The sequence below is a fragment of the Parus major genome, chromosome 5, assembly GCF_001522545.3.
Source record: "Parus major isolate Abel chromosome 5, Parus_major1.1, whole genome shotgun sequence".
Classification (NCBI taxonomy): Eukaryota; Metazoa; Chordata; class Aves; order Passeriformes; family Paridae; genus Parus; species Parus major.
The window spans coordinates 40220763-40234340 of NC_031774.1; the positions used below are offsets into that span (position 1 = coordinate 40220763).

The window sequence follows — 13578 nt, forward strand, 5'->3', positions numbered from 1 at the left end:
CCTTTGGGAGATGCCATTACAAACCCTTAACTGGCTTCCCCACTCCAGGCACCATTCTTCAGCATCAAGTGCCCAACTCTCACAGGGCTGTAACCCATCATATCAAAGCTAGAACACTCTAGAAGACAGAACCTCCTGCATCCTCACCAGCTGCTCCCTGGGCAGGGCTGCTGGAATGACTCCATAATCCAGCTGGCAGGGTGGATGATGCACCATGGGGCCAGACAAGACTTTATTATGACTCCATGCTCTGCTGCTGCAGATGACCAGCAGCAGGTGACCAGGTGAGCCAATGCTGTCTCAAAAAACAAAAGCAGCAGCTGAACAACAGAAAAGGGGTTTTTAGGCTGATTGCTCAAAATTCTGATTCCATTAGAGATTACTATACTTGAAGGGTCTGAGCAATCAATAGCTGGGTGTCTCTGTTAGCCCCTCCACTGCTCACCCATCCAATTACCAGGCACAAAAGCTCCCAACACATTTTGCTGGTGGATGCTCTCTCATATCAGTCAAGCTGCACTACACAAGTGCTCCAAGTGACCAATATCTTCAAGCTAGAATCAACAAGAAACCAGTAAACCCCTCTCTGGCATCCTTTTTTTCTGGTCTCCTTGGGGCTTTTATATTAAAATAAACACAAGGCATCAAAAATGTCTAAGACTCACTGTTGTTTTTTAATAAACAGTACAGCTGGGCATAAGAGGCACACAGACTAGTTCAGTTCTCTTGGGAGTTACACGAAATGTGGCACAGAAGAGCAGAAGTCAAGGAGCTGGGAAAACTAGAGGGAGCAGGGATTGTTTGGGCAGTAACACCCACACCCCACCCATCACACAGCTGCCTACTTGTCACATGAAGCCAGAAGGTGTCCCACTCCCACAATGCTGAAGGCATGATGCCCCATAAGAGGGTTGCAAAGAGGACATCCCCATTCCTGAACCCTCCCGCCCCATACAGTGCCATCAAAGCTAGTGACTCATCCCAGCCCCAGCTGCTCCATCCCTCACTGCTGGGTACAAGAATGGGGAGACTTCACCTGACCCAGCTGATGGAGAGAGCCAGGACACACCACCACACTGCAGAGGCACAACACGGTCCCGTGGCGAGGACAAGGAACGTGGGGATGTTCACCTCCTGTTTGACAACACCTGTTAGCTTGCCTCCCAAACACAACTGGAGGGCTTTTTGCTTGCTGGAAGCCCATGGCTCCCATCAGGCCTGGTGGCAGGGCACTAGAGACACATCTCACAGGGCACTCCATCATCCCTTCCATGGTATGGGCCTAGGAGACCTCAGCCTTCTCCTGCCCCAGAGTGGAGGGCATCTGAGAACAGGAGGAATGTGTCTTCAGAACAGGACCATCTCAGACCTCAACACTAGGCTCCTCCTGTCCTGAAGAAGCAAAAAAAAAAGGGTGCTGCCTGTAACTGAATAATTTCTCCATGTCCTTGCTCTGGTGCTAGTGGTGGCTAGAAACATAGTTCTGTTTGTTCCACAGTGACTTCCCCATGAAGATGAACTCTCCTCAAAGTGCTCAAGTTCAGCCCCTTCACAGAGCCCTCAGGTGCTTCCTCTCAGCAGTTTTCTGGGATTTCTTCTAGCAGATGCTATCTCCTCATTCCTGTGAGGGTGAGGAACTCTGCAGATGGGCACCGCGAGCAGCTGAGAAGTGCTCCAGATTCTGACAGCAGCAGAAAGATTCCAGCTATGCATCCTCTGGCCAAGAGCCAGAATTTCTGGAAGCTGTTGCTATGACACAATTGCAACCTTCATTTTTATTTTAAGACATCTTTTCCTTGGATTTGCTTTATTTTCCTTAACACAAAGCAGTAAACAGACATTGCTACTGCTGCTGTTGTTTCTGCTGCATTTCAGATAGCTCTAAGGCCAAATCAACACAAAGCCTTTCACCTGGCAGCCCAACCCTGCCAAAAGTTGTCTCACCTTGGGATGAATGTGACACCACTGCCTGAAGCATCCATAGGAAGCCTACTGGGCTGTGGCCAAGCTGACACGGGGGAAAGCCAGGGTTTCCATCTAGGTCAGAGGCAAGGCAGAAGAAAGCACCAGGGTTAACTATCTGGTAGTGATATATTGACGAAGGGAGAGGGGGGAAAACTCTCTGCAAGGTTTGAGAACTGCCACATGATGTGACCAGCTTTGCTCTCTTGCTGCTTTTTGACCTGCATGGAGCCAAATCTGTCACACAGAACCAGGTACAGCAGCACAGGAGGACCAAGCAGTGTCAGACACAGCAGGTAAAGCAAAGCAAATAGGATTTTGGGAAAATAAGCCCAAGAGGCCTATGCCAGCTGTCACCTACAAGGTGGGTAGCAAGAGGAGGGCAGATGAGCAAGCTAAACCCAGACTAAAACCCAGAGTAGGTACATGGGTGTTGGTATTCCTGAAGGAACCTGGGGCAGGGTGGCATACCTGTGCTGTGGCACTGCCAGGCTCCGCTGCAGGGACATGCCCTGCCAGCCCTTAGCAAAGGCAGAGACACACTCGTGTTGGAGCAGGGTGGAACTACACGAGAGCCCCGCAGCACGTGTGAGTGGCAGAGACAGCCACGGGCTGGTGCACACAGAAAGACAGAGGTGGGGAGAGGCAGTGAGTGTGGTGTGAGACTCCCCGTGCCCAGGACAGCCACGTGGTCAGGGATAGGGATGGCTGGCAAGATCTAGTCCCCTTCTGGGAGGGTCTCCCAGCCACGTTGCATGGCTTTCACCACAGCATTGTAGAGTTTGCTCCAAGCTTCCTGCACCTCTGGGCTGAAGGCAGCACCAAGGCATTTCTCCAGCATGTACAGCAAGGACTCGCCAACAGTCTGCAAACCAAACAAGGAGGTGTCAAGCTCAGCACCAGAGGATGACATTCAGTCTCTTTTCTCACTTCACCACCTTTTTTGACTTCTCCAAGTGCAGGGCATCTGCTCCTCTTCCACCAACAGAGTACCAGGCCCCTCCAGTCCCTAGCTTATCAAAAGGGGCCCAGAACCAGCCCATGTCATCCTCTTCCCCTGCCCTATGCTGGACCTCACCATGGATGAGTGCAGAGTGGAATTCAGGGAAGACAGGCTGACACTGCCCAAGTAACAGCAGGGGAGATGTACACATCCAATTTCTGTAGCTCCCAGGTGCAGGTAGCTGGGCCTATCCCTTGGCATAGCAGTGGAGCAGCAGAGCTGAGCAATGCTCTGATGTCAGGAGAGTGGATCAGACTCCACGCTGGATGCTTAGGGCATGTCTCAGTGCCTCTCAGGCTTCTCCAGAAGGCACTGCTCCTCACAGAGCTGTGAGCAGCCCCAGGCAGGAGCACTCCCACACTGAGTGCAGGGCTGGTGGGGACCACCCCCACAAAGAGAAGGGACCCTGCTCCCTCTGAAGAGGACAAAAGCTAACAATATCAGGAATGAGCCATGTGTGGGTTAGAAAGCTTTTCTTCAACCCACCCTTCCGCACCGCATTTCTGTTCATGACTGATAGCAGGAGAGTGATCAAGGGTTTAATATGGAAGATGCTTGGGTGTTACTGGCATGGAGAAAGCAGGGGCTGAGGTTCAGCAACTCCATCCCAGTGCAGACACAGAGAGCTGGATGCTCCCTTCTCCAGGCATGGTGAGGTTTGTCCAGAGCATCAGATGCAAAGGACCCAGGGCTAAGGCTGAGCCTGTAGCCCTGTGGCACAGGAGAGACTGCTTTAGTGTCCTAAGCCACAGTCTCCTTCAAACAGTGCAAATGCTTGGCTCCCATCTATCCTTTCTGCATGGGCTTACTGGGCAAGGTCAGAAAACAAGAGGAGCTCAAAGGTTTCCCTCACTGGGGCAGTGTCACTACACTGGTATCAGCACCTTGGACAGGCTGCCCTGAGCCATCAGCTTTCTCTCCAGACAGCTGAACCCAGAGGAAGGATGAGGACAGTGAGGGTTGCAGGCGGGGTGAGCAAACACAGCCACAGCGAGACGAGAGAGAACACCTCACCGAGAAAGACTCAACCTTCACACCAACTGCCTGGTGCTTCTTGCCAAGGTTGCAGAGGTACTCTTCCAGGCAGGACAAGTTCTCCAGGTGGCTCACAGCAGCATCAATCACCAGCATCACCTAGGGCAGGAGCAGAAAGGCAGAATTACATTAACAGAAAGGTTCAGCTTCACTCCCAGAGGAAACCAAGTGTCTGACCCTCTACCTCACCCTTGTCAGCCTGACCCCCTCCCAGCCCAGATGCCCTCTGAGATTTCCTTTGCTGTCCTGTGATCCATGTGTCACATCAGTGGGGCTGGCAGCAGCACACACCACATCCTCCCATGGGACACTACCAGAGGTGCACAGCAAGCAGCACTGCTGACCACCCTGTCACTCAGAGGGACACAGCCTACAGCAGAGCAGCTGCAGGTTGAGATCTAATGCTGATGCAGTCATTACAACTCTAGGACCCCAGGACAACTGCATGGGAGCCCACAAGTTGCCAGGACTAGAGTTTCCAATGCCAAAATGGTGCAATTATGAATAAGGCCACCCCAATTCTAAGATCAGCCAAGGTATTTTGAAGAGATGGGATGGAGAGTACAGCCAGGTCTCTTGACCTGGTCTGGTAAACCACATACCATAGCCTTCCAGGAGCATTAAGAGTCAAATGGAAACAGGACGGAAAAGATTTAATGAAGGATGAAGGGAACAGACACAACAAATTAGAAGAAGATATTAAAGCCAGGGCATGGTTATCTTGGCAAAGCTGAGAGGTGATAGAATTGTGCTCTGTAATTTCAACAGGCAATTTATCTCCAACAAGAGCAAAGAACTATTTCAGCTCAAGGCAATAATCTTAACTTTGCCAATAAAGAGAGGCTGGAAAATAACGAAAAGCTTGCAGCTATCAGAGGAGCTCAGTCCTCAAACAGCCTTTTAACAAGGAATAAAGACAGGCAAGCAAACAACCAAACTGGTTTAAAGATGGAGCCAGGAAGCTTATGAAGGCATCTGCAAGCCAAGGCTGTGCTTTGTCCCGGTGTGGCTTCTCTTCAGGGCTCAGCAAAGGGTCTCTGCTGCACGAGGTGTAACATGCATGCATGAGCCTCTCCTCAGCATTGCTCCTTTCTCTGCTTGGGGGGCAGAGCTGTACTGCAGCACTCCCTCAGAGGCTCTCTGAGAGGTGCTGTGGGCCTTCTGGCTCTGCAGCTGCACCGACAGCCTCTCCACACCAGTGGGTCCAGGGTAGCCTGGCCCACTGCACAGCTCTGTGCCACCTCCTGGTCAGTGTGTGGCCAAGCAGAGAGCTTCAGTCCTCATCTGGACACAGGTGAGCTCCCTGAGGCACCTCTACAGTAGGAGAAGGATTCTTTCAGTTTTCACAGGAAGCAATCCACTCTCAGATGAGGGCATGGAAATCAGCACGGTGCCTCTTAGCCACCATAACCTGCCTTCTCATCCTCTCCCCACTGTTGTAGGACACTTTGTCCTGGCCTTCTGCTGCACGAGTAACCACCTGCAGTTACCATCTCAGGAGAAGACTTCCCATGCATTCTGTGGTCAGATACACCACAGTCCTAAATCATTGCCTAAGTTTCTTCCTCCATGGAGGCTGTGCTCCAGCCATGCCACAGCCCCTCTCTCACCTTCCTGATGTGATCCAGGAACTCAGGGGCGGAGAGGCACTCCTGAGGGCTGGCAAACTGCTTGCAGTTGTACTGGAAAAGGGGCAGCAGGTCAGGATCCAAGTCAAACAGCCTGCAACAGCAAGAAAGAACACCCCATCTTCTCACTTCTTCAGATTTATATAAAGTCCCACCCACCTCATCAGCAGCACACCCACAGCTCATTTCTGCCTCCCTTCCCACCTACTGATCTCTCGACATCTGTAAAAGATCCAAAAGTTCTGAAAAGTTTTAGTTTGGGGCAATCCAGATTACCTGAAGACAGAATCCTTTGTTTCTCTAACACATAACCCTAGCCCTTGGATACATATTTATGGCACCTGAGAACTAGTCCCAGCCCTCCGGAGTTTCTCCCAGCCTGGCGCTTCTCCTCAAAGTCTCAACTGTTGTCTCAACTATTCCCATTCCCAATTTTTGATCCCCTTGAATCCAAAAGCTCCCAAATCAGGGAAGGCCTCCAAGCTCCAGCAGCCACGTGGACCAAGGGGAGCATTTACAAACTCAGCTGATGCCCCACTCCCTGACACCATCACCAGTTCCCATTTCCTCTCCCCCTGCCCCATCCTCCCTTGTCAGTGTACGTCAGGCGCATACGGGACTCAATAGCAGCCACCCAGGTAGATAAAACAGGCCACTGGTAATTCAGGCAAGACAGTCTCTCTTCTCCTCATCCTGCACATAAACTACTGCACCCCTCTCCCCTACATTGTTCTCACTGCTCTACTCCTGTTCTGGGAGATTTGGATCCCTCTCGTTCCAGAAGCTGCTCATCAACTCTCCAACTGGCCATTTTAAACGACTTTTCATTGATCTTTCCTTTTTTTCCCTTCACATGATTGATACATTAATGTGCTGAGGACAGGCAAGAAGCTGGGTATCAGCCATTCCACCCGGCACACCATTTCCTCTGCCCTGCCACTGAATCCCTCCCTGGCGGCCAGGTCCGTGCCCGGGGCTGCACAGCGCTCCGCGATCAGGGAATGATCGGGCTGCTCCTTCCCCGCCCTGCCCGGAGCCGACGGACACACAGCCCTTCCGAGGGCAGAAGTCGCGGTGACAAGGCAGGGGATCAGCGGGCAGGAACGCACAAAACCTGCCCGCCGCTTCTCTCTCACTCTCCGTCTCTGCGCGGCAAAGTTCTCACTCGCCAAGGAAGGGGAAGGCAGGGCGGCGGAGCGAGCCCAGCCCTGCCCCACGCCGCTGCCCCACGGCTCGGCGGCGGAGCGGCTTCGGCTCCCCGCGGACCGCCAGCCACGGGAGGGGAGAGGGGCCAGGGGAGCGGAGCCGGCCAGGAGCCATGGCCAGGGCTCAGGCACAGGGTTCAAGCACGGGCGAGCGTTTCTCTCGAAGAAGCGGAGCCCGTCCATCCCTCCCGCGCGGGTCGGTGCGGGCCGGGGCCGGCTGCCGGTGGCCGCATCGCGCCGCTCACCTGCTGAAGAGGACGAGGCCGTGCTGCACGGGGCTGCCGCTCAGCCGCTGCCAGCTCTCCCGGATCAGCGCTCGCTGCCCGCCCGACAGCTGCATCCCGCTCTCCATGGCGGGGCCGGGGGCCCTGCCCCTCGCCGCCCGAGGCAGGGCGCTGGTGCCGCGGCTCCGCGGGCGGAGGGGCCGGCGAGCTGTGGCCGCCCGCCCCTCGCTGGCCGGGGGAGCTCCGGAGCTGCCCCCGCGCCCCCCGGGCTCCCGCCCCCGCGGCCCCGCCGCAGCCGCGCTCCGCCCGCCCGCACCGCCGAGCCGCTGCTCCACCCGCCGCTGCCCCGGCCGGGGAAGGAACAGCTCAGCCAGCGTTTCCCACTCGGGAGAAGGAAGGAAGGAAGGAGGAATGGAAGGAAGGAAAAAGGAATTCGAAATGCCCAAACTTCCCTATCCCGCGCCTGCGGGGCAGAGCAGAAAGTTCAGCTGGTTCACGGTTGACATTTTCTGTCGTCCTGATTTTACAAATGAAGCAGCAGAACAGAGCCGTGCCAGCGAGGAAAGACCACCGGGACCTGGCCACCTTCCCTCACCATCAGCACAGCTCCCTCTGAGTGTAACTTTGCTTGGGAGGGCCTCAGCGATGCTCCACAGCATCCTCCTCTTGTTCTTGGCCACTTCCACTGAGACTCTGGATGCCACGCAGCCACCTGCTAACTCCACAGGCAGATGCAGTCTAGACACTGCAAGGTACGTGTCTAATTTAAGGCTAATTATGCCAGCTGAAGCAGGCACAGTTGTTAATAACAGATGAGAAGATGTGACATCTTTGTCAAATGTGTTCAGGATGCACAGATTCTCTTGGCTGTTCTGACACTGCTTAATTTGGCCCCAGGATTTACGCAGCACAGAGGAAACAAAGCAAGAAAAGGCAAATGAGGTCTCAATCGGTACAAGGGAAGTCAGGAAAGTTAAGGTTTTCAGAAGGACAAGAGCAATACAAAAGTGCAGCTGTTACTGAAACCATCACAGTCTGCTCCAAAACAACTATTGTGCTGATCTTATTACAAATTCTGTTTCTGTACATCAGACTTATTTCTGGTAATCAGGAGAAAAGACACCAACCCATCCCAGGGGCAATTGGCTCAGTGCAGGCAGAAAGGAGGCTCTTGTGGGAGAACTGAAATCATTCCCTGGGAGGAGACAAGTTCAAAGGCTCAGTGTTATGTTCTCAGCCCCAGCTTGTCTCCCAGGGGCCTCTCTCCCATAGAGCTGGAGTGACAGCACTGACTGCAGTGACAGCAGGAAGCCACCTGAGATGGCTCTGCAAGTGCCATAATAAATTACCTGTTTTCTCAGGATTTTGAGACCTCCCGTTCTCAGCCCAGACCAGACAAGATGCCGCATAGGAAAAGCTCCCCATGCATTAAAGGAAGCTGAAGAACCCTGTCCTAAAGTTGGGCACTTGAAGAAAAAGTCCAAAAGACTAAAAAAATAAAAATATAAATAAAATCGAACTGCCAGATGGGACTAAGGAGTCAGATGACACAGCATCTTAACTGTGTGGTCTCCAAAGGCATATTCACACCGAGGGCTGATAAGTCACAGCCATGATAACTGCTGAAGCAGCAAGGAGCCTGAAAGGGCAGCTGGGAGAGCAGTGGGAAATTCAGGGTTAATCTGAGCAGGGCAGAGAAGACCAGCCCGGCAGCACCAACACAAATATTCACCTTTAGCTATCGTGGCTGATCGAACCAGTAACGATCATGAAGTGTCATCCTTTGTCATCAGTGCAAGGTACTCTGACATTTCAGCCAGTTGTCACAACCACGCTGATGTGGAGCTTCACCGAGCCTGGCTGGACAGCTCAGCCTGGCCCTGCTAACATTAAAGGGTAGAACAGCAGTGGTATGCTGCCAGGGTACTGGAAAGGAGCATGGGGAGTCATCCCAGGCCACAGGATACTGAGGAGCAGAGTTGAAGCACATATGTGCAGTCAGAGCAGCAAACAAGGCTGATTGATTATTTGCCTAACAACATTCTGAATACATTCAGAGCTGCCTGATAGTGAAGGAAGAGAAACTTCACAAAAGCAAGTTGTAGTTAAGAGTGATCAGTTTCTGAAGATTTGTTGGGATGTGGGACACTTTTCCTCCCGTCCTCATAGGGCACTGTATCACCTACCCTATCCCAGGGCAACAACAAAGTACGGGCTCAGCTGTTGTTCCTGGTAGAAAGGGTGTCTCAGAAATAGCAGTGAAGCTGTGATGGCAAAAGAAAATGATGGCTCTCATCCGTAATGTTCCCCTTGAGCCTTCCACGTTCCCTCTGTGCTGCAGGTAGCAGCTGAACACTCACAGACAAGGCACAAGTGTCAGAACAGACCAGATGTAAGGGCAGCACTGAGAGTGCTGAGCCTGATATGCCTTCCTTTCATGGAAAATAAGAGTGCCTCCACTGATGAAAGGGGCAATGGTCTGGCCATATCCTCACCCACATGTTGGTACCCAAACCCGACAGGGGTATGACACACAGCAGAGTCCAAGAACTCTTCCCTGCCCCACAGCAACAGCTCCTTCTGGGCAGAATACATTCAGGAGCAGTTTCCTCATCTTCCCTGACTGTCTGAACAGTGAATCCATCCCTTTGCTGCTTTCTGGCACTGATACTTCTCCACTCTCCTAATAAACCCAGCATTTTTTCCCCTTTGATAGCATAGGTCTTCCAGCACAGGAAGAAGGAGCTGCAAGGAGGGACTTGAGATGGGAGACAAGGAGAGCTCAGGGATAAGAAACCACCATTCCAATGATTTAAAAGACTGAGAGTTTGGGAGAGAATCTGCTCTTGCCTTTGTGCAAAGCAGCATCTCCCTTGCAGTTATGTGGTTGTTGGAGTTCCTCCTGCTGTCACAGCACTGAGATGCTGAGAGCACAAGTCAAGTCCAGAGAGGATTTAAAGTACAAGGAAGCAAACAAGAAAACCTGTCTTCTTGTTCCAAATGTTTTGTGAGCCTTCAAGCATGAGAATCTCAGCAAGAGATTGAGCACTGCAAAAGTTTCCACGGTCTGAGGGTTTCCTGTGATGGCTCCCAGCTCCCTTGGCTCCATGTACCTAACCTGGCAGTTCAGTTCTTTTCTGAGCTGCTCTTGGATTTCTGCAAGACTGTCCCTGGAGCTCTCAGGAGTGAAGAACAACGAGGTCAGCAGCACAGAGTGCTCCAAAATAATCTGTAGACCACTTGAAGAAAGGGAAGGGAGGTTTTCAGAGAAATTGACTGACATTCAAAGAGGATGATAATGCTCTTTTGTACTGTGAGATAATTAATTAAACAATTAATTAATAATAAACAATTTTATAATGTTTTTAGTTTGCAGTGGGTTTCATTATTGTAATCTACATCCATTTCAAGTTACAGTACCAACACTCTTAACTTCTCTTGCCAAGTGTCAGCTTTACTTGTTCAGTGCCTTAGTTTACCCACATGGAAAGAAAATTGCCCAATCTCATAAAACAGTGTGACAGAAGTAGGAGTAAGCTCACAAATGCCAGTGCTCAGCCCAGCGCTCAGGGATCACAGCACCTGGAGAACAACTCTCCCTGCCCAGGAAGGCCCTATCTGCCTGGCCCAGGGATGCCTGCTTTGCCCATGCTGCTGTGGCATTGTCAGTTTTCATCCCAGCTGCTGCACTAACAAAACCCTATCTCCCTTTGAACTCCTGCTCATTTACAATTCTGCATCTGTGAGTCTTCATGAATAATGACACTCTGATCTATCTGCTTCAGGCTGCCTGCTCACTTAGGATACAGACTCCTGGGCTTGGCTAATCCCCTCTGTTTCCCCTTGTCCCCAGTCTCAAAACCACAGATTATGACAGATTATTCCCAGACTCCTATCCCCTCCCATCCCATCCTCAGGTGGGCGCAGAAATCATACAATGTTTCCAAAATTCTTCTGAAGCTACCCCCTCAGGCCATGGTGCGGCACAGCTCAGTAGCAAGGCAAGTCACGAAATATGGTTGCATAACAGGAATCAAAAGTGATGAAGGAGGTAATAATCTTAGCCATAAAATGATTAAAATGAGCTGCAGAGCTTGCTTGCTGTCACCATGACTGTGGAGAGAGCAGGGCAGCACTACCACCCTCCATGGTGGGGATCTGGACTAAGGGGAGAGGGATAGGCAGAGGGAAGATTCAACAGTAGAATAAAATTAAATCTGCTTTTTGAATTCAATTTGCTAACCATCCCCACGTTTATCTTGAATATATCCTGTGCCCAGCTAGGGAATTTGTACAGGCAGGTGAAAACAGTCCTAGGATGACCAGACATGAAGTGGTGAGAAAAGTCAAAGGGGATCACACGGAGATGTTGAACCAGGTCTGGCACTTACAGATGCTCAGACCTTACCCCAGATATTATTCACCTTGGGCCCCTAGCACAACAATAACCCAACACCAGCAGGCTGATCTTCCAAGAAGCAACCTCTGCCTTCAATAAGTCACGCTACCAAAGTGAGTTCAAGACCATGTCAGTCTTGACACCCAAGCTGAATTTGGTCATAAGACACAGCTATGGAGGTGTGTGCACCACAATCTGGTGGGATGCAAGCAAAAATCTCTCCAGCCCCATTAGCTCTACATGGTACTCTAGTTAATATGCCTGGCATTGAGGCAAGCATTGTGTGAGCAGAGTTACCTGGCTTCTGTCCTACCTAGGGGTGATGCACATGATCTTGGATCTTCCTCCAATTGTCTTTATGCTTCTGGACTGGCTCATCCTTCAGCTGCTGAAATATCATGGTGAAAGCTTGTAAAAGAATGCTTTATTTATTGTGGAGTCTCCTCTGTAGTTTCCCCCCTTGGACTTCATGCTCAGAAGCACTGCTGGTCTCTCGTGGTCATTGATTGTCTTCTCTCTGATCTCAACTCTCTTTGTTCTCTTCCCCCTTGCAATTTAAATTGACACTATTGATTAGGCCATCTCTTATAAATGTTTGACCTACAGCAGTTGTCTCCAGGAATAGCATTTTCAATATGATTTATTAAAACAAAGGTTTTGTATTTTACTGCACCCATTCCTTCATGTTAGGTGTGTGCCAGCATTCCCCCATTTCAGCTTTCCATTCAACCATCTGGTATCAAAGCAAACCTCATATATTATTCCTTCTATGTTTGGGACACTTCTGGTTTGACACCATCTCCTCCTCATCTAAGCCATCACAGCTTTGGGGCTTTGTCAAAAAGAATTCTCCTGTTCAGTGAGGAATTTTTCACTTGCAAACTGCACTGCTAAGTTCACCACTAAACCATGTCCCCAGGAGTCACATCTATGTGTTCTAAAGTGTTTTCTGTACACTTTAAGGTATGGTAATTCCACCACTTTCCTGGGCAGCCTGTTCCAATGCCTGGCCTGGCCACCCTCTGAGTGAAGAAATTTTTCCTCATATTCAATCTAAACCTGGCCTGGTACAACTTGAGGCCATTTCCTCTCATCTGTCACTTGTTACTTGAGAGACTGACCCCCAGCTTGCTACAGCCTCCTTTTAGGTAGCTGTAGAGAAAGATAAGGTCCCCACTGAGCTTCTTCTCCAGGCTAAACATCCCTAACTCGATCAGCTGCTTCTCATCAGAGCTGCACTCCAGACCCTCCACCAGCTCTGCTGCCCTCCTCTGGACACGTTCCAGCACCTCAATGTCTTTCTTGAAGTGAGGGATCCCAAAAGAATGAACACAGGATTTGAAGTGTGAGTGCTGAGAAGGGGACAATCACTGCCTTGGTCCTGCTTGGCCACACTGTTTCTGTCATCATCTTAAGTATCATCTTAAGGCATGTTCACATTCTCAACTGATTCTCCCCACTTCTCAGCTGCTTTTATTCTCTGCCTTGTAAAGGAATAGTTATTGTTCCTAAAGCACTGCAAGGCACCAGCACACTGCCAGGGTGTGATACAGCTGATCCAACACAGATGCTTTCATAAAGACATATAATCTAAACTCCCATTCTGGTCAATGGAGAAACCCAGGTACTTCAAAACCATCTCATCCTAAAATAAATGGTGAATAAAATAGGTCAGGTGAATGAAGCCTTAAGACAACATTTTGTCAGCTGCACAACAAGATGACAGGCTTTGGATGCAATATAGAGATAAAGCAATGACTGCAAGAAGGAAAAAAAAAATAGAAAATCAATTTACAACAATTATAATGCTTGTCAGACTTACACCCATTCTATAAAGCACAAACTTTCTACTCCCAAAGCATGCATTCCATGGGCCAGAGTTACAGTTAGTGGTGGTGTATTAGAAAACAACTCCAAAGTGTACAACCACAATCCTCAGATGTAAACCAGGCAGCAGTGGTAGGTGTGATGTAGGTAGTGAAGATGAAATCCATATGATTTCAGCATATGGACCTTGGGAGACTCATCTTGGAAGACACGGTACAGACTGGGAAACCTTATGGGTAAACTAAAGAAAATAAAAAGGAAGTCATGGAAGATTGAAGGCCAAATGAAGCAACTT

General features: G+C 50.5%; 2 protein-coding genes across 3 annotated transcripts in view; both read right to left on the reverse strand.

Moving 5' to 3' along the window:
- Positions 1-653: 653 nt before the first annotated feature.
- On the reverse strand, positions 654-7253 carry NGB (neuroglobin). Of its 2 annotated transcripts, XR_001522131.3 has the most exons (5): positions 7079-7253; positions 5611-5722; positions 3980-4099; positions 1945-2827; positions 654-1392 (listed from the first exon to the last, which is right to left on the reverse strand). XR_001522131.3 is itself a non-coding variant. In XM_015630665.3 (4 exons), exons 1-4 carry the CDS (start codon positions 7183-7185, stop codon positions 2681-2683), a joined length of 486 nt encoding a protein of 161 aa, XP_015486151.1. In that variant the 5' UTR covers positions 7186-7253; the 3' UTR covers positions 654-2680. The 2 variants fall into 2 exon arrangements, 1 of the variants encoding a protein (XP_015486151.1); XM_015630665.3 differs by having other exon boundaries at positions 654-2827.
- A 4535-nt stretch (positions 7254-11788) lies between these two features.
- POMT2 (protein O-mannosyltransferase 2) overlaps positions 11789-13578 on the reverse strand; it is a 30302-nt gene continuing 28512 nt past the window's right edge. Inside the window, exon 22 of the transcript XR_004497953.1 lies at positions 11789-12003. The gene's annotated coding sequence lies outside the window, so the exon portion shown is untranslated. The remainder of the gene's footprint in view (positions 12004-13578) is intronic.